Here is a 19223-nt window from a genome sequence, read left to right on the forward strand (position 1 = left end):
TCGTCCCCTTTTCCTTCTGCCCCCAGTCTCTCCCAGCATCAGAGTCTTTTCCAATGAGTCAATTCTTCGCGTGAGGTGGCCAAAGTACTGGAGTTTCAGCTTTAGCATCATTCCTTCCAAAGAACACCCAGGGCTGATCTCCTTTAGAATGGACTGGTTGGATCTCCTTGCAGTCCAAGGGACTTTCAAGAGTCTTCTCTAACACCACAGTTCAAAACCATCAATTCTTCGGCGCTCAGCTTTCTTCACAGTCCAACTCTCACATCCATACATGACCACTGGAAAAACCATAGCCTTGACTAAATGGACTTTTGTTGGCAAAGTAATGTTTCTGCTTTTAAATACGCTATCTAGGTTGGTCATAAATTTTCTTCCAAGGAGTAAGCGTCTTTTAATTTCATGGCTGCAGTCACCATCTGCAGTGATTTTGGAGCCCCAAAAGATAAAGTCTGACACTGTTTCCACTGTTTCCCCATCTATCTGCCATAAAGTGATGGGACCAGATGCCATGATCTTCGTTTTCTGAATGTTGAGCTTTAAGCCAACCTTTTCGCTCTCCTCTTTCACTTTCATCAAGAGGCTTTTTAGTTCCTCTTCACTTTCTGCCATAAGGGTGGTGTCATCTGCATATCTGAGGTTATTGATATTTCTCCCAGCAATCTTGATTCTAGCTTGTGCTTCTTCCAGTCCAGTGTTTCTCATGATATACTCTGCATAGACGTTAAATAAGCAGGGTGACAATATACAGCCTTGACGTACTCCTTTTCCTATTTGGAACCAGTCTGCTGTTCCATGTCCAGTTCTAGCTGTTGCTTCCTGACCTACATTCAGCTTTCTCAAGAGGCAGGTCAGGTGATCTGGTATTCCCATCTCTTGAAGAATTTTCCGCAGTTTATTGTGATCCACACAGTCAAAGGCTTTGGCATAGTCAATAAAGCAGAAATAGATGTTTTTCTGGAACTCTCTTCCTTTTTTGATGATCCATTGCATGTTGGCAGTTTGATCTCTGGTTCCTCTGCCTTTTCTAAAACCAGCTTGAACATCTGGAAGTTCATGGTTCATGTATTGCTGAAACCTGGCTTGGAGAATTTTGAGCATTACTTTACTAGCATGTGAGATGAGTGCAATTGTGCAGTAGTTTGAGCATTTTTTGATATTGCCTTTCTTTGGGATTGGAGTAGGATCAGCTAAAAACATCCAAACTTGTTTCTCCCTCCATTTTTCAATGCAAACCATTTTAGTGAGATTGGAAAAATTTTAAGCTTCCACTAGATACGTGAAACATGTTAGTAGAATAATTGTTACAATTACACAAATATCATCTGTAATCATCATGGAATAGCCATGCATAGTTTAGAAGATATGTCATGGACTCACACCTGAATTTCTTAGCAGAACTGCCCATATTCTCTGGGCTCTGATTTCCTATTGTTTAAAATAGTAGATTGGACTGTGGAATCCAGAAGGACCACAGTATACCTGTGAGCCCTTCATCCTTGGCAGCCAGGTAAGACTGATGTCAATCTGGGAGTCACATCATCTGGCTGCACTTTGTATCTCATGAGATTACGTGGCTGCCCTTGGGGTGAGGCACCAATATTGGCCAGTCACTTCCTCTCTGGTGGCTAAAACTATGATCTGAACTCTTCAGTGTGGTATATGAAGGAGATTAGTCTGATTTTCAAAGAAAAGAAACCCATTATCATCATTTATACCTGTTATAATAAGCCTATAGGTAAACACCTATACCTAAATAAGGGCTTCCCTGGTGGCTCAGTGGTAAAGAATCTGCCTGCCAATGCAAGAGATGCAGGTTCAATCACTGGGTCTGGAAGATCCCTTTGAGAAGCAACCCACTCTAGTATTGCCTGGAAAATCCCGTGGACAGAGGAGCCTGGTGGGCTACAGTCCATGGGTTGCAAAGAGTTGGACATGACCGAGCAACTAAACAACAATAGGTAAATACAGATATGACTTGGAACATTTACTTTAACAATACAGAGAGTGGAGCTTGAGGATGGATAGTCCTAGGTCCTGGCAGCTCACCATGTGACCCTGAACAATCTATGTAACCCTTTTGCATCTTCAGTTTTCTAGTCATTCTACTCACTTCATAGGCATGTTACAAGGGTGAGGTCATATATGTAAAATGATCAAAACATGCCAAATTGATCTTTTTCACCCACTGTGGAAACAAGAGTTGTGTAACCTTTAAACACTTAGGCTAACTGAGAAAATATCCAGAGATGCGAGGGGAGTTCGGGGGAGCATGGATACAAGTGTGCGTATGGCTGAGTCCCTTTGCTGTTCACCTGAAACTACCACAACATTGTTAATTGGCTATACCCCAATACAAAATGGGCTTGCCTGGTGGCTCAGATGGTAAAGAATCTGTCTGCAATGCGGGAGACCCAGGTTCAGTCCCTGGGTCGGGAAGATCTCCTGGCGAAGGGCATGATAAGCCACTCCAGTATTCCTGCCTGGAGAATTTCATGGACAGAAGAGCATGGTGGGCTACAGTCCTCAGGGTCACAAAGAATTGGACATGACTGAGCTTAATGATTAGACAATGTAAAATAAAAAATGTTTTAAGTGGCTACACAAAAATTCACCAGTTTTGATGACTGGTTTGTTTTTTTTTTTTTTTTCAGTTTCACAGGCAAAATTTTATCTGTCCCAAACACTGTTACACCACACTTCAGTAACAGAAGCTGCAGGTTATCGTCTATACATATATTTTCTCCTTGTTTTTTAATTAAAAATAATAATAGCAATCTAGACACATAGCTTTCCTGTGTCAATCCCCACCTTCCTTTGTCTCTAGTTATAACTCCATGAATTGGTAACATAAATGGAAGGGTTCCGTTGTTAAGTGATGCTTCTGGGAGGTGCTTACTTTCAAAGATAAGGTGTATACCCTTTTCTCTTCCACTTCCATTTCTCTATCTGCCACCTGGAATGTGGGTCAGAGACTGGGGTTCCAGCAGATATTTTGAACCACGAGAACAGGAGCTGCTGAGTAACTGAGCTGGAAATTACCTGGGGCCATTCTCTCAGTCTTGGATGTTCTATCTCTGTGTTTTAATCAGTAACAAAAAAGGGCACATCTCATTTTTATATTAGCCAAACTTAATTGATAAGCCTTCTTAAGAATTACCATCAATTTAGGGAGATCATATATATAAACGTCTGGCCTTACATCAGTTCCAGCTCATCTCTGAAAATTGTACCTAAAAATTGAGTCATATTAAACTAAAAATACTTTGACTATGTTTTCTGTTAAATGCTTGAATTTTAAAGCACATCCCTCCCCATTTTTAAGGCAAGGTGAATATTCAGCTCTGTTTATAAGTACATTTTAAGGAAAAGTAATTTAAAAGCTTTTGTGTTTAATGATACAAAGAAATAGCAATCAATTTTTAAAGATGTTGTGAGAGTCAGCTGGACATGACTGAGCTCAATGACTAGATAATGCAAAATTAAAAAAATTTAAATGGCCACACAAAAATTCACTAGTATTGATAGTTTTTTTTTTTAATACACGCTGATATGACAACTGTCACAAGAACAGAAAAAAATATCCAGGAGGGGTTATTCATCTCTGTATAGCTCCCACATCTACACAAGTACAAACCTGAGCTCACAGGTGAATACAGGCAGAATGCAGCCTCCTCCCCACAAGCAGCCTCGTCCCCCTCCTGGACTCAGGTCATGCCCTCACTCCCAACTCCCACAGACCCAGGGCGCACCCTGGTCCTGCCACTGGGTCCCATCTAAGCCTAGCTGGAGCCTGAACCCTAAATAGCTGATGACTTTGCCCACTTTTTTATGTGCAAGATTTCATCATACAGTGAGAGAGAACTTGGCCCTTGTGCCTGGACTACTCTCAGCTCCCTCACCTCCCCTCCCCACCCCAAGTAGTAAGGGGTTACTTTTTCCCTTTATATAGTAGGGGGGCTAACTCTATTGATATAACCAAGTACATGTGAGAATAACAGTAGCTTAGATAGTTAAACAATACTTTATGGCCAAACTTTATGAGCAGTGATGGTTTAACAAGATTTTAACTGAGAAATTGCAGTGAGGACAACTTGCATAGATAAATATACAGTAATAGTGTTCCCTTTGTCTGCTGTAAATTGTGACAGCTGTTTTTTCTTCACATGGTTCTGTCATTGCTGGGATTCAGACGATCTCTGAGTTTGAAAAGGAGATAGAGTTACTTCAGACACAGAAGATAGATGTGGAAAAACATGTGCAGTCCCAGAAAAGGGAAATGAGAGGTAATGAAAATATGAGTCACTGAGTCCATGGCGGGCAGGCTGAATGCATCACAGGTGTCTCCACTCAGGCAGTGTGTCCTTTGGCCTGAGGCTCGTTGGTTGGGTATATGGAAAGTTGAATAGTTGGTTGGCTTCATGGTTGGTTGGTTGGATAGCTAGTAAGTTAGCTGATGAGATGGTTAGCTAGAGAGTCTGTAGGGCTAGACAACTGGGCCCTAAAAAAGGAAATGGGAAAATAGAAATTATGCAAAAATGTAATTTATTCCAGTTCTGCCTTTTCCCCTCAGAAAAGATGTCAGAGATCACCAGACAACTTCTTGAGAGCTATGACATTGAAGATGTAAGAAGCAGGTAATCATTTTTGCATGAACAAGTATTTAGAAATACATAACACATGAGAGAAATGATTCTCTCACCCTCCTCATGTTTCAGGCTCTCTCTGGAAGATTTGGAACATTTAAATGAGGATGGAGAACTTTGGTTTGCTTACGAAGGACTAAAGAAAGCAACACGGTGAGAAATTTCCCTCAGGATTTTTCAGAGACAAAATACTATTGCAAAGTAAAAAATTTACTTTTCATAGATTTGATAGACAAAGTAAATTCCTTACAGAATGGTCTAATAATCGCTGGGATGATATCTTCGAGGACTGAGCAATTAGTGTAATAATGAAGAACAATCTCTTTGTGGGATAACTGACCAAGTAGTAAAACACATAACCTATACAATGAAAACTGATTATAGCAAACAAGTTAGCCAGTGTTGCTATAGATATATTGTTGTTATTGTTTAGTTACAAGTCATATCTGACTCTTTGTGACCCTGTGGACTACAGCATGCCAGGCTTTCCTGTCCTTCACTGTCTCCCGGAGTTTGCTCAAACTCATGTCCATTGAGTGGGTGATGCCATCCAACCATTTCAACCTATGTCACCCTCTTCTGCCCTCAAATTTTCCCAGCATCAGGGTCTTTTCCAGTGAGTCAGCTCTTCGCATCAGGTGGCCAAAGTATTGGAGCCTCAGCTTCAGCATCCATCCTTCCAATGAATATCCAGGGTTGATTTCCTTTAGGATTGACTGGTTTGATCTCCAAGGGACTCTCAAGAGTCTTCTCAGCACCACAATTCAAAAGCATCAATTCTTCAGCACTCAGCCTTCTGCAGTGCAGGAGACCCGAGTTTAATTCCTGGGTTGGAAAGATCCCCTGGAGAAGGAAAGGGCCACACACTCCAGTATTCTTCCCTGGAGAAGCCCATGGTCAGAGAAGCCTGGCAGGCTACAGTCCATGGGATCGGTAGAGTACAACACAACTTAGTGACTTCACCACCAGCCTTCTTTATGGTCCAACTGTCACTTTCACTTTCCTAGATATATAGATGTGTTTAAGATGTTTGCTTTCTTAAAAATTAATAAACTATTTTTAGAGCAGTTTTAGGTTCACAGAAAGTACAGAAGTTCCTCATACCTCCTACCCCTACACACTGTCATCATCAACATATATCACCAGAGGGCGCATCTGTTAGAACCGGTGAACCTATACTGACACACCATTATCACCCAGAGTCAGTAGTTTACGCTAAGGTTTACTTTTGATGTTGTACATACTATGGGTTTTGAAAAATGTATGGTGACATGTTTCTTTATCATTGTTGCATCAAACAGAGCGTATTTTTAATTATTAGAGTAGAAACATAATTTTAATAATGTCTAAAAATGTTTTATCACCCACTACATGTTAACGCTACATAACATCACATAGCTGGAGTTTGTAATTATACATTACTAATTCCATAGCCTGTAACCTTTTGTACATAGGTAAGCTTTATGTGCTTAGCACCTGGCTCTGATTGTGGGTTTTCATAACTGCTGAGAGTCGTCATCAGGATAAAGACCATGTGGTTAACTTCTTGACCATTCTTCCCACAGCGTTTTGGAGAACCATTTCCAGTCCCAGAAGGATTGCTATGAAAAGGAGATTGAAGCTCTGAACTTCAAAGTGGTGCATCTAAGTCAGGAAATCAACCACCTGCAGAAATTATTTAGAGAAGAGAATGACATCAATGAAAGTATCCGTCATGAAGTTACCAGGCTAACATCAGAAAACATGGTATGATCTCAGCCTTTATTCTAGAGATGTTATACTTCAGTGAAGTAAAGTTCAGTGTCTCAGCGGGAAAACAAATTACATTTTCCAGGAGTGAAATAACTGGTTCAGAAGATAAAACTATAAAATTACACCAGCCTGGAAAGCATTTTGAAAGTGTTTACCATAGGATGAGTCTGAGTTCTGTGATTTGTGTGTGCTTTTAAATTTATATATGTTAAATCTAGCCCTAACCCCTTGGAAAGTCACAAAAAGCATAAAGATAAAAAGGTACCTCTTGAGAGGGGCTTGCATGTAGAAAGTCAGTTGCCCTCTTCTAGCTCTTCATCTCACTGTTTCAACAACTTTCTTCTTCCATGATGCCTGCTCTTCTTCCCTGCATTTGTTTAATTCCTCCTTCTCACTTTTATCTACCGGTATGAAGAAATGCCTTAGGAATCTAATTATCAAAAACATGCCTTTCTTAACCCCACACCCCCTGCAGCCACCGCCCCCTTTCTCTGGGGGACTTGGCCGTACTTCTCCATGCCATCTGGCTGTGGTATCTCCACTCACCTCCTGTTTGTGGCCACCCCATGCTGCGGTGTGTCCCTCCCTCTAACCCTCATCTTAATCTCTCTGCAGCATTTGGTAATGTTTTTAATCAGTCCCTCTTCCTTTTTATTGTTCTCTTGGCTTCCAGGACACCATGCTCTCCTGGGTTTCTTATCCCACCTCACTGGTTGCTCCTTCTCAACTTCATTACTGGCTTTTCCTCCTCTGCCTAGCCTGGGAGTATTAGGAAATCTCAGGGATGTGTCAGCAGGTGAGGAGAAATGACTCTGGGCACAGCAGATGTGTTAGTTAAGGACCTGCTCATTTTTATTTACTCCTTGGCTGAAACTTTAATGAGGAATTTGCAGTGGGATCCAATTGCAGAATCAAACAAGTATTTTTCATCTTGACTTCAGAGGCACAGGTGTTTTCATAAACATGTACAATTTAAAAAAAACCTCTCCTTACCTGACTATGCTCAGCTGGTAAAGAATATGCCTGCACTGTGGGAGACCTGGGTTAGATCTCTGGGTTGGGAAGATCCTCTGGAGAAGGGAAAGGCTATCTACTCCAGTATTCTGGCCTGGAGAATTCCATGGACTGTATAGTGCTTGGGGTCACAAAAAGTCGGACATGACTGAGCGACTTTCGCTTTCACCTGACTACAAGTGGAAATGGTGGACATTTAAACAGCATACAGTTAGACAAGGACAGAGGATAATGAAACTTATTGGATCATTCCAGACCTCTGATAAGAAAGCAGTGCGTGGCCTGTAATTCACAGGGCACATCTCCTTGAGATGATTCTCCTATTTCTAGATGAGGAGATGATGTCTCTGAACCAGAGACTGGTTATCATTCCTCCCATCATCCCTCCCTCAGCTCAGCAGAGAATTCCCATAAGTCCTCACAGATGGTACCCCTCCAGGGGCCCTCGGGGATGTGGAGGGTGCAGCTGGGTGAGAACCACACACTGTGAGCATGCTGGTATTTGTGTCTAGGTCTTGAGGTAAAAAACATGATTTCATCCAGCCTAATACCTTGGCTAGCTGTCTTACATAACTATACTAGACGTATGTTCCATGGGGTTAAAGATCTAGGCATATGTTCCATGGGGTTAAAGATCTAGGCAGTTTAGTTTGCTTCTGAGCAGCTCTGGGATTTTAAAGTTCATACATCAAAGTGTTTCATATTCTAATATTTCCAATTCTTCTCTGAAGATGATCCCAGACTTTAAACAACAAATTTCAGAACTGGAAAAACAGAAGCGAGATCTTGAAATCCGCCTGAATGAACAAACTGAAACCATGAAAGGTAACCGGAACCCTCATGAACCTGCTTTTAGAAAATGGTTTCCTGTTGGGGGAAGAGGTGGTTAGGGAGTTGGGGATGACATGTGCACAGTGCTGTATTTAAAATGAGTGAACAACAAGGACCTCCTGTACAGCACATGGAACTCTGCTCAATGTTACATGGCATCCTGGATGGGAGGGGAGTTTGGGGGAGAATGGATACATGTATATGTATGGCTGAGTCCCTTTGCTGTCCACCTGAAACTGTCACAACGTTGTTAATTGGCTTTACTCCAATATAAAATTGAAAGTTTTTTTAAAAAAGAAAATGGTTTCCTGTATCCAGGAAATGACCAAAAGGTCATTGTCAAACTGATTCTCCATGGACTTAGACAGGTGACATAAATATGAAAGTCGGATGTGTGGAGAGTACAGTAAGATTCATAGGCATTTGAAGGCAGCAGCTGCCTCCAAGCAAGCCCTGTTGACTTTTGCCAACTAAGATCTCGGGCTCCAGTGTTGCTTGATATTCCTATTTTTAAAGAAAAAATGGAAATCCAGGGTTTTATGTGAAAAATCACAATTTTAAAATAATGGCTTAAGTTTTTAAACATTGTTCAGACCAAATGAAATGTAATCTCTAGCTGGGTGCATTTTAGAACCCCTGAAAACTGAAAATATGATCAAACCCAAATCAGAATGCAGTTGTATGGCCCCCCCCAAAGGACTGATAGCTCTTCTTGTCTTAGGAAAACTAGAAGAATTATCAAATCAGTTGAATCACAATCAAGAAGAAGAAGGAACACAGAGAAAGTAAGTGTCAACCTGCATGTACCTCAAGCCCACACTCGTGTAATGCTTTGCTTTTCTGAAATTGTGGGAGATACCAAAGAAGGTTATTAAGCCACAAAAGCAAGATACTCTTAAGGTATATGATTTGTTAGACTTCAAGTGTAAAAATAAATACTTGTGTACACACACACACCCTCCTCTGGGATAATGTACAAGAAATGAAACATTGGTTGCCTGCAGGAAGGGTAACTGGGTGGCTGGTGCCCAGAAGATGGAGACTTGCTTTTCACTGTGTACCCTTTTATGCCCTTAGAACATTATGCCATATGCATAAATTATATCTTCAAAAAACTGATAAAATAATACCATAAGAGAGAGAACAGTGTTTCTCTCAGCAGGCTACTTAGGGTGAGGCTTAAAATCCATTTTGATAGAGAATCTTCATTTGATAACCACCTCCCCCCCAATTACATCCTGACCAACAGAGCACCTGGTGGAACCTTGTGAGAAAAATGTTTTGTGGCCAGCTTGTTGAGAAACTTTGTGTAAAATTTTTTCTATTAAAAATTATTTTAATAGAAATTTTAACCATTTCTCTGGAGAAGCAGATAAAAGAATAATCAGATAGTGGTGTTTTAATTCATTTTAAACGCACATAGAGTATTGACAAATATACAAAGGTGCGAAGGTGAGTGAGGCATTTGCCCAAACCCTCAATTTTCTCAGTGTCTTGTGTTCCAAGATTCTTACCTGTGTAATTTACTTCCACTAATCACTGAACTTCTTCCAGTCAATTAGAGTGGTGAATTCCCTCAGTCATATTCATGTACAGACACAGAGTGTGTGGGTTCTTTCATCTCTCTTAGAAATATAGAAAAATTATGCATTTCCTGATGACTTTTCCATCATGGAGAAGTTGACAAACATTCATAGAATCACTGGATCATAAGTTTAAAACATTTTTAAAGCTTTATTTTAATTCAATTCTTTCATAATAAAATCTAGATTTAATTATTTGTATGTAACTCAAGTTAGAATTGTAATTTTAGAGCTTTACATTCATTAATAGGGTACCATTTTATATCCTAGTGTTTTTCCATACCACATAACATTGCTCATATCAAATAATATTTTTATAGCTTAGATTAGATTGTGCTTTTATATGGTAAAAATATTTTGGAAAATTTTATAATCTTTTGAAGTCAGTTACCCTGACTTCTTTACTGTGAATTTTATTCACAATCATTTGGTTATCCTAATCAGATTAAAATCGACTCTCATATTATTATTTATCATCAGAGGAATAGATGTCAAACTTGTCATTCAGGTTCCATTCCAATTTAAAAATCATCAGGATACTTAATTTCAAGAAAAATAAATAGACACTCTACATCCCAGAGAGAATTTCTTCACTGGGAGGGTGGGCACCATTTTGGTACTCTGGATGGGTTCCCTTTTCTTTTCTCTCTGATCCCTGGATTTTTGAGTATCTGAACCCAGGCTTTTCACAAAGGAGATAATGACTGGGCTTTTGGTCATAAGGGTATGAGTGGGTATGGATGTCTTATGGGAGCCATCAAGGGGTGTGGGCGGGTGAGGATGAGAACTTTTTATCAGGTTAAGAGACTGAAGCAGCTGTGGACTTTTATACCTCACTAACCCTGGTCTCTTCCCCTCACTGTGAGTACTCCCCTATTCAGGTACAATTTGTTTTACACTGAAGTTGGCCAAACTATTTTTCCACTGATTTTTCATGATGGTCAAACTGATACCCAAACTTCCTAATCCTTTCCTCAGGACTGTAGAAGCCCAAAATGAAATACATACCAAAGAGAAAGAGAAGCTGATGGATAAGATTCAAGAAATTCAGGAGGCCAGTGAGCACTTGAGGAAACAATTTGAAACTGAAAATGAAGTCAAGAGTAGTTTCCAGCAGGAAGCATCTCGTCTCACTATGGAGAAGAGGGTGAGAAGTTTTCTAACTTGTTGATAAATGACTGCCTGTGTGCAGGTATCACTGAAAGTGGGGACAGGCCACCCCAAGCATCTAATGAGTAGCATCCACCTCTCACCAGAGCAGTGTGTTTCCTTTTCTCAAAAGATAGATGGCCTCTGAGCTTACGGCCACTGCAGGGGAGCTAGGGGATTTACGCAGGCTGAGAGAGGACCAGTGGAAGGTCCTGAGCATTGTCCCATGGGCAGTGCTTGTTTGAGATGACAGCACCCTTGCCTGGAGCATGTTGAGGATGCCAGGCTGATGTGTGACCTTCTCTGATCAAAGCTTACCCCATCCAAGACCTCTGCTTGCTTCTGGGGAAACGCTCTTCCCATAATTTTCAGAGTCAAAGTGTTCTTCTATGAAATGATCACAATAGTAGGTGGCTAACTTTTTAAACTGTGAAAGTATTCATCCAGTTATAAATGCCCCTGTCAAAATGGCATTTGGCAACTCTGTTAGCTCCCAGAAATTCTTCTGAAATTGTATTGGTGTGTGAGACCCACAAGGATGAGCAGTGCCAGAGCAGCAGATGGAGTGGTTTCCTGGGAGGTAGATGCTCTCAGGCACCTCCCTGGCCTGGCAGCCTCCAAGACCATGACCAGGTAAGGGCTCCCCCAGGCAGTGGTCAGCTGCACGTGTCCACTGGCCCTGCTCCTCCTCATCAGGCCCGCCCTGTCTCCTGTCTCACAAGAAAAACATGATAGGGTAAAATCACATTTTGCAGTGTCAGAACTTAACTTAAAAGGGAAGTTATATATATAAAAAGAAGAATGCAGAGAGTTTAACATTTAATAGGAAATAATACATTCTAGTCAGATGATCCAGGTCATCACTTGGGTGATGACCATCTTTTTTGAGAGGGGTACGCCTTTCTCAGAGAATAGGTTTCCCAAGTCACACCATTAAGGATAGTCTTATTGAATTTAGGACCCATCCTGATCAAGTGTGACCTCACATTGATCCTTGGTTTAATTGCAACTGCAGAGACCCTATTTCCAGTAAGGTCACATTCTGGGATTCTAAGTGGATATGAAGGTTTTTTAACTTTTTATTTTATATTGGAGTATAGCCAGTTAACAATTTTGTGATAGTTTCAGGTGAACTCTGAAGGGACTCAGCCATATATATATGTATATTCATTCTCCCCCAAATCCCCCTCCCAGGTAAGCTGCCACACAACATTGAGCAGAGTTCCCTGGGCTATACAGTAGGTCCTGTTGGTTATCCATTTTATATATAGCAGTGTATACATGTCCATCAAAATGGATATGAATTTCAAGGAGACACTGTTCAGCCCACTACATGATCCTCTGAATCAAAGAAAATCATTTCTTTAAAATTGGGAAGAAAAGTTTAAGCAATCTTCTGTTTATCAAAGAAATAGCAAATTAAAGCTAGGTGATTTGCAAATAATGGAGATCTCATGGTGCTGGTGAGAACACCCTGAAGTACGCACAGCCACACATGATTTCGGGGGATAAAAATTGGTGTGAGCTTTCTTAGGGGCAGTTTGGAGGCAAATATCAGGAACCTCTGAAAGTGCATTCCCTTTGACTTAGTGATTCAACTTCTGAGATTCTGTCCTAAGTAGATAATCAAATATGTGAACAAGGAGTTTCATCTAGAATGGTCAGCATAGTATTAGACACAGCAAAAAAGAAAGGATGCCCAGCTGTAGTGGGTAGATTGAATTATTGTATATCAGAAGACAGGTTGGTATATTATCAATGATGGGGGAACTATCTGCACTATAATGAGAAACAGAATTTAAAACTTTACAAGCAGTATGACCCAATTTTATAAAATGGAGATATGCCATATTAGGAGGGAAAAAAATGAAATAAATCAAAATGTAAACAGTGATTTCTTCAGGTTCTGGATTGATGGGTGACTTTAATTATTAGATGTATTGTAAAATAGGCTCAAATAGGAGGGAAGAAACTGTACCCACACTCCCACATGTGAGGCCAGATAAAGCTCCTAACATGTTTAGCCAGGGACATGACTATAGTAGGGAGAGGTAGCCATGAAGAGAAACAGCACAACTTCGCTGGGCTCTGAGAGTCCCCAGAAGGCCCATGGCTGCAGGGACTGACTGCAAGGTGGGAATTGCTGGATCAGGGAAGCCTGAATCCTTTCTGTGTCAAAGCCCTTGGAGTTCAGGAAGAACCTGAATACTCTCTGCTCTTTATAGGAAATATTTATAGGTGTCCAAGACTCTTCTGGTTCTTGAGCCAAATTCAGCATAGGCAGGGCCACCCCCTTTATCAGGAAGGAGAGGTAAAGCCGGGACCCAAATCTCTGAAGCCTCTCTGCCCTCAGCTTCTGACATCAAGAGAGCGCATTTTCACACCTGTGTGTGAAAAATTTTAAACTCTCTACGATGGGCATGGCTTTATCAGGGAAAAATTAGATCAAGATAAATGTGATATATCCATACAATAGGATAGTGTAGTATTCGGTTAAAAAAAAAAAGGAGTGAAGTACTGGGAATTCCCTGGTGGTCCAATGGTCAGGCGGAGAAGGAGATGGCATCCCATTCCAGCACTCTTGCCTGGAAAATCCCATAGACGGAGGAGCCTGGTGGGCTGCAGTCCATTGGGTCATGAAGAGTCAGACACGACTGAGCGACTTCACTTTCACTTTTCACTTTCATGCATTGGAGAAGGAAATGGCAACCCACTCCAATGTTCTTGCCTGGAGAACCCCAGGGACGGGGGAGCCTGGTGGGCTGCTGTCTATGGGGTCGCACAGAGCTGGGCACGACTAAAGCGACTTAGCAGCAGCAGCAGCAGCCAGTGGTCAGGACTCAGTGCTTTCACTGCTTGAAGGAAACTAAGATCCCACAGCCAAAAGAGCAATGAAGTACTGAAACCTGCTGCAGCACAGATAAACCTGGAAAGCATTATTCCAAATGAAAGAAGCCAGACACGAAAGGCTGCATATTCTATGGTTTAATTTATATTAAATATCTAGAATAGGCGAATATGTAGAGACAATAGGTAGATTAGCGGTTGTCCAGGGCTGGGAAGGAATAGGAGGGCAAAGGGGTGCCAGCTAAAAGTTATATGTTTGTTTTTAATGTGATGAAAATATTCTGGAATCAGATGGTGGTGATGGTTGCACAACTAACTATACTGAAAATCATGAGTGTACACTAAGTGGGTGAATTGTGTGGTATGTGAATTATAGCTCAGCAAAGTTCTTACCAAATAGTAGAATTAAGATGCTTCTGAGCTAACGTCCTCTTTCAATTTTTGTAGGATCTTGAAGAAGAGTTAGACATGAAGGAAAGAGTGATTAAAAAGTTACAAGATCAAGTGAAGACTCTTACCAAGACAATTGAAAAAGGTAGAAAAACAACATCCACGTTCCAATTTTTTTGAACTTTCAGCTAAAGTTTACATGTGTTGACATATTATTTCTTGATGTGGTCCAAAGAATTTGAAAACTAAAGAAATGAGTCTCTGCTGGTGTGTTTGGGGCTCAATGATGGGATAGTGGAGATCCTTAGAGGCAGGCAGGTGGCTCACCACCTCTCAGGTGATACCAGATGTGCTCATGTAATTGTAAGGGGTACCCTGGAAGGAATGCTTTTAACCTCTTTCTCTGTTAACTCTCTCATTGTAAAAATGGAACTGTGAAAAAGTTTGAGATTTAACTGCTTTAAAGTTTATTTCCTCTCTGTTATATGGGGTCAATATCCTACTTTCTATTAGAAGAAAAGATACTAGATAGCTAATTAGATATCTATTAGATAGCTAAGAAGCCAGACTGAAGTCCTCAACATGAACTGAACTGTACACTGAGTGTCCTTATAAGTTCCAAGAAAAAAGATTCTCCACCTTTCTTTCCTTTGCCTGCTTCTGTGTCACTGAATTTTTCTTTTTTTAAATTGATTTTTAATTGGAAGATAATTGCTTTACAATGCTGTGCTGGTTTCTGCCATACAACAGTGAATCAACCAAAAGTATACATGCATCCCCTCCCTCTTCAGCCTCCCCCCCGCCCATCCCACCCTTCTAGGTTGTCACAGTGTCCACAGGTTGAGTTTCCTGTGTTGTGCAGCACCTTCCCACTGGCCATCTGTTTTACATATGGTAATGTATATGTTCAATGCTTCTCTCGAAATTCATCCCATCCTTCCCTTCCCCTGCTGTGTCCACACGTCTGGTCTCTATGTCTGTGTCTCTGTTCCTGCCCTGCAAATAGTCACTGAAAATTTCTGACTTTTCTCATCTAACTCTTTACTCGTTTGTTCAATATTGCTGCTTTCACCCAATCTCTGTCACTAAGGCTGTGTCTGCAACTCTCTGTTCCTTTTGCTATCCTCATTTCTTTGAAGAACTTCTTTATTGTTTTGGTTTTTTTTTTCAACTCTCGCATCAGACTTAAAGTTTCCAAAACCAAAATGAGGCTCTTTTCCTCTCAATAATTATTGATAAAGGTCATTCTGACCCATGAGGGAAGAGACCGTGTCTGTCCTTCCCATTACCCCATGGTATCCCCATTGTTGGAAAGAATGAATCAATTGCCATCTCTACATAAGGACTTCCAAAATCCACCTGCCGTTCCTCACTTTTCCTGAGTCCTACTCCCTTTTTGCCTCTAAGATTACTCCTTCACCTTTCTATTATCACCTCTAGCCCAACTTGTTTTAAGTGGAATGCATCAGCTTCCATTCCTGTATCAGGTACCTATTGATGATATAACAAACTACTCCCTTGTAAAGTAATTAACCTCCAATTAAAATAAATAAATTTATATTAAAAAAACAAACTACTCCCAAATTTAGCAGCTTAAAACAACAAACACTTAACAGTATAATTTCTGAAGGTCAAGAATCTATAAGCAGCTCAGCTGGGTGGTTCTAGCTCTGAGTCACAGTAAAGTAGTCAGCAAGGATGCTGACATCTGAAGGCTTAGCTGGAGCTGGAGTACCTGCTTCCAAGCTCACTCACATGACTGTTGTTAGGAAAAGCCAGTACCTGTAGGACACTCTTCGGGTGGTACCAGCTCCCAAGGAACATGCTCAGGCACAAGTAACCACACTTAAGAATACCTGGAATATGATGTCCTTATCAGGTACTTCTGCATCAATTATTGGTGTTCCCAGTCTAGATGCAGTTCAGCAATCAGAGGTCCTTCTTATCATAAACAGGTTGCTTAGTAAAATACTTAACATTCTACCTTTATCAGTCTTCAAGGGAATAGGGCTAGTAAATCACAGAACAAACTCTCAAGCAGTAGAAGAAAGTTCGGTTAATTCTTTGCCTGTATTATCTTCTTTCTCACCCATCAGAGCCTACTCACTTTTCTTGGCCCAGCTGGAGTGCTACCTCCTTCAAGAACCGTTTTTCAACAGTTCTAACCTACCTCTGCATAAATTCTTATGTCCTCTGTATTTATTTCCCATGGCTGCCTAGCAAATCACTGTGAAATTAGTGGCTTAATAGAACACGAAACTTACAGTTCTAGATGTCAGAAGTTCAAAATGGTGTTCACTGGCTTAAAATCAACATGTCAGCAGGGCTTCTGGAAGCTTTAGGGGGAGAGTCTATTCCCTTGCCTTTTCCAGCTTCCGGAGGCCACCCACTTTTCCTGACTGGTGGGCCTCTTTCAGCATCTTCAAATTTGGCCGCTTAAAATCTTTAGAGTCATTCTGACATTCTAACCTGTGCTTCTGTAGTCACATCTCCTCTCAGAGTGGACATGAGTCTTTGGGGACCAGAGGGCAGACTGTGGCCCACCCAAAGATGTCCAGATCCCAATCCCCAGAACCTATGAGTATGTGACTCTACATGGCAGAGGGGTTTTGTATATGCAAGTATGTGAAAGACCTTTTGTTTAAAAAAAAAAAATGATTTGCTTGGCTGCCTCAGATCTTAGCTGTGGCAAGCAGGATCTCACTGCATCATCTTTGATGTGGTGCACTGACTCTCTAGCTGTGGGCACAGGCTCCAGAGCACACAGGCTCAGTAGCTGTGGTACACAGGCTCAGATGCTCCATGGTATGTGGAATCTTAGTACCCCAACCAGGAATTGAACCCATGTCCCCTGCATTGAAGGTGGATTCTAAACCACTGGACCACCAAGGGGAGTCCCTACGTGAAGGATCTTGAGATGAGGAGAGTATCCTGGATCATCCAATTACATCCAATATAATCACAAGAGACTTGGTAAGAAAGAGACAGGAATGACAGAGTGAGGGAAGGTGATGTAACAGGGGAAGCAGAGAGAGAGAAAGAAGCGATGATAGAAGCAGAGGTCAGAGTGATGTGGCCGGAGCCAAAGAATGTGGTCAGCCTCTAGAAACTGGAAAAGGCAAGAAATGAATTCTCCACTAGAGCCTCCAGAAGAAAAACAGCCCTGCTGACACTTCGATTTTTGTACTATAAGATCTGTTTTAGTCTATGAACTCCAGAACTTTAAGATTTCTTAAATTGTAGTTTAAAAAATTTTTGTTTTATGCCACTGTTACAGCGGCATAAAATAGGAAACTAGTCCAGCCACCTTGGGATCGTGCGGTCTGGTGACTGCACACTACATGTTTTGTGAATCTCATTTTTTTAAACTGTAATGAGGCAGGAGAAACATCCTGGATTGCTTTCATATCCCTACTGTACCCATTATATACCAGGTGACAGTGAGAATATACACTGGCAGCTATACTCGTGGATATGCTCACAGATAAGGATTGCTACCAGAAGAAATTCTTCAGGATTCAATAAAGTTTGCATTTATCGGAAAGCCAGAGAATTTCATGGGCAAATCAGCCAGAATGGGATGGAAAGAGATGGAGTAGTCTCATTAGGATGCTGGTGGAAGTTGTTATTGTGTATTTAGCTGATTATTTGCCTCTGCCTACAGCCAATGACGTGCACCTGTCCTCAGGACCCAAGGAGTACCTTGGAATGCTGGAATACAAGATAGAAGATGAGGCCAAGCTCATTCAAAACCTCATTCTTGGTAGTGAAACCTGGAACTGAATGTTTGCTTGATTTTTGAAAACATGAGTGTTAGTCATTGCCACGGTCTTGGGCAGGGATGATGGTTCCTCTTTTTCCTCCACTGCTTCTTCCCCTAGCACAGAGCTTCTCAGCCTCACCATTTTTGACCATGTGATTCTTTGTTTCGGGTGACTAGGGGCTTTGTATTGTAGGATATTGAGCAGTATCATTGACTTCTATTCTCTAGAAGCCAGTGGCAACCCCTAATCATGACAATTAAAAAAAAATGCCTCCAGACATTGCCACATACCCTCTGGCATCTGCTACCTTGCCTTCAGTTGAGATGCACTACCCTAACCTCTTCCCAAGTCTCATCACATGGTCAGGGTAGAAGGCATATTTCCTCATCATTGTGTCTTAGCACAGGAGCCATGGAGAAGTAACTGTGGCTCCCTTGTTCCATTTGCCTTCTGCTGAGAAATTTGTTTGCAGGTAATATGGCAGGGCCTTCTCAGCCATGGCTATTACAGGAATCTCCTGATGGACATGCTCTGTGGTTGGCAGTCTTAGAACAAGTCCTCCTAGCCTGCCTGTCTTCACCATGGAAACCGCATAGTCTTCTAGGGAAAAGGAGAAAAACTGCCTCCCTGTCAGCTGGTCCCAAGATCTCAAAACAGAAAGCCCATGTATAGCCTTGCTCCTCTTCTCCTAAGTGACCCTGCTCAGAGCACAGACGCCTCCTACCCATTTTTTCCACCCTGCACTGGTACACAGCTGAGGGGCCTCTTTGTTCCCCTGTCCTAATGCAGACATGGGGAGGTCTTTGTTTGCTTTTCTTAACTTGTTCTATAAAGTTTCTCTCTACATCCCTACTCTGACTTCCAGCCATCCTCTTCTCCTCAAGGTGAACTGATCCTCCTCTGCTGGACTGTTGTACACCTGTTTTCATGGCAGATGAATGTGATTGCTAAGATCATTCCATCCTCATCATAGAGGCTGAAGTAGGGGTGCATGGACTAGGGTTCCTCTCTTACCCTGGAGATATGAAATTCTGTCTTTTATTCAACCTTGGAAAAGAGAAAGTACTTTGCAAATGAGAAGTAAGAGAAGCAGGTGGCACCTGCATGTATATTTTTGCTAAGAAAAAAAGCCAGCTTTAATTCCTCAAAGGGAAAAAACATCTCTCGGTATTCAGGCACTGCTTCAAGTACAGAAAAGTGGACATCCCCACTCATCATCATAGGTTTCTTATCGGGAGCGCTGTAATCCT

At 41.4% G+C, this 19223-nt stretch overlaps 1 protein-coding gene across 1 annotated transcript in view; it reads left to right on the forward strand.

Moving 5' to 3' along the window:
* The window catches only part of MYO5C (myosin VC), a 121106-nt gene that overhangs the window by 76790 nt on the left and 25093 nt on the right, over positions 1–19223 (forward strand). The window contains exons 26-34 of the mRNA XM_069596500.1: positions 4190–4283; positions 4571–4634; positions 4716–4796; positions 6209–6389; positions 8141–8234; positions 8962–9025; positions 10802–10970; positions 14267–14354; positions 17874–17972. Coding sequence (XP_069452601.1) covers positions 4190–4283; positions 4571–4634; positions 4716–4796; positions 6209–6389; positions 8141–8234; positions 8962–9025; positions 10802–10970; positions 14267–14354; positions 17874–17972 — 934 coding nt within the window. The remainder of the gene's footprint in view (positions 1–4189; positions 4284–4570; positions 4635–4715; positions 4797–6208; positions 6390–8140; positions 8235–8961; positions 9026–10801; positions 10971–14266; positions 14355–17873; positions 17973–19223) is intronic.

This window comes from Ovis canadensis, chromosome 7 (assembly GCF_042477335.2).
Source record: "Ovis canadensis isolate MfBH-ARS-UI-01 breed Bighorn chromosome 7, ARS-UI_OviCan_v2, whole genome shotgun sequence".
NCBI classification, from domain to species: Eukaryota; Metazoa; Chordata; class Mammalia; order Artiodactyla; family Bovidae; genus Ovis; species Ovis canadensis.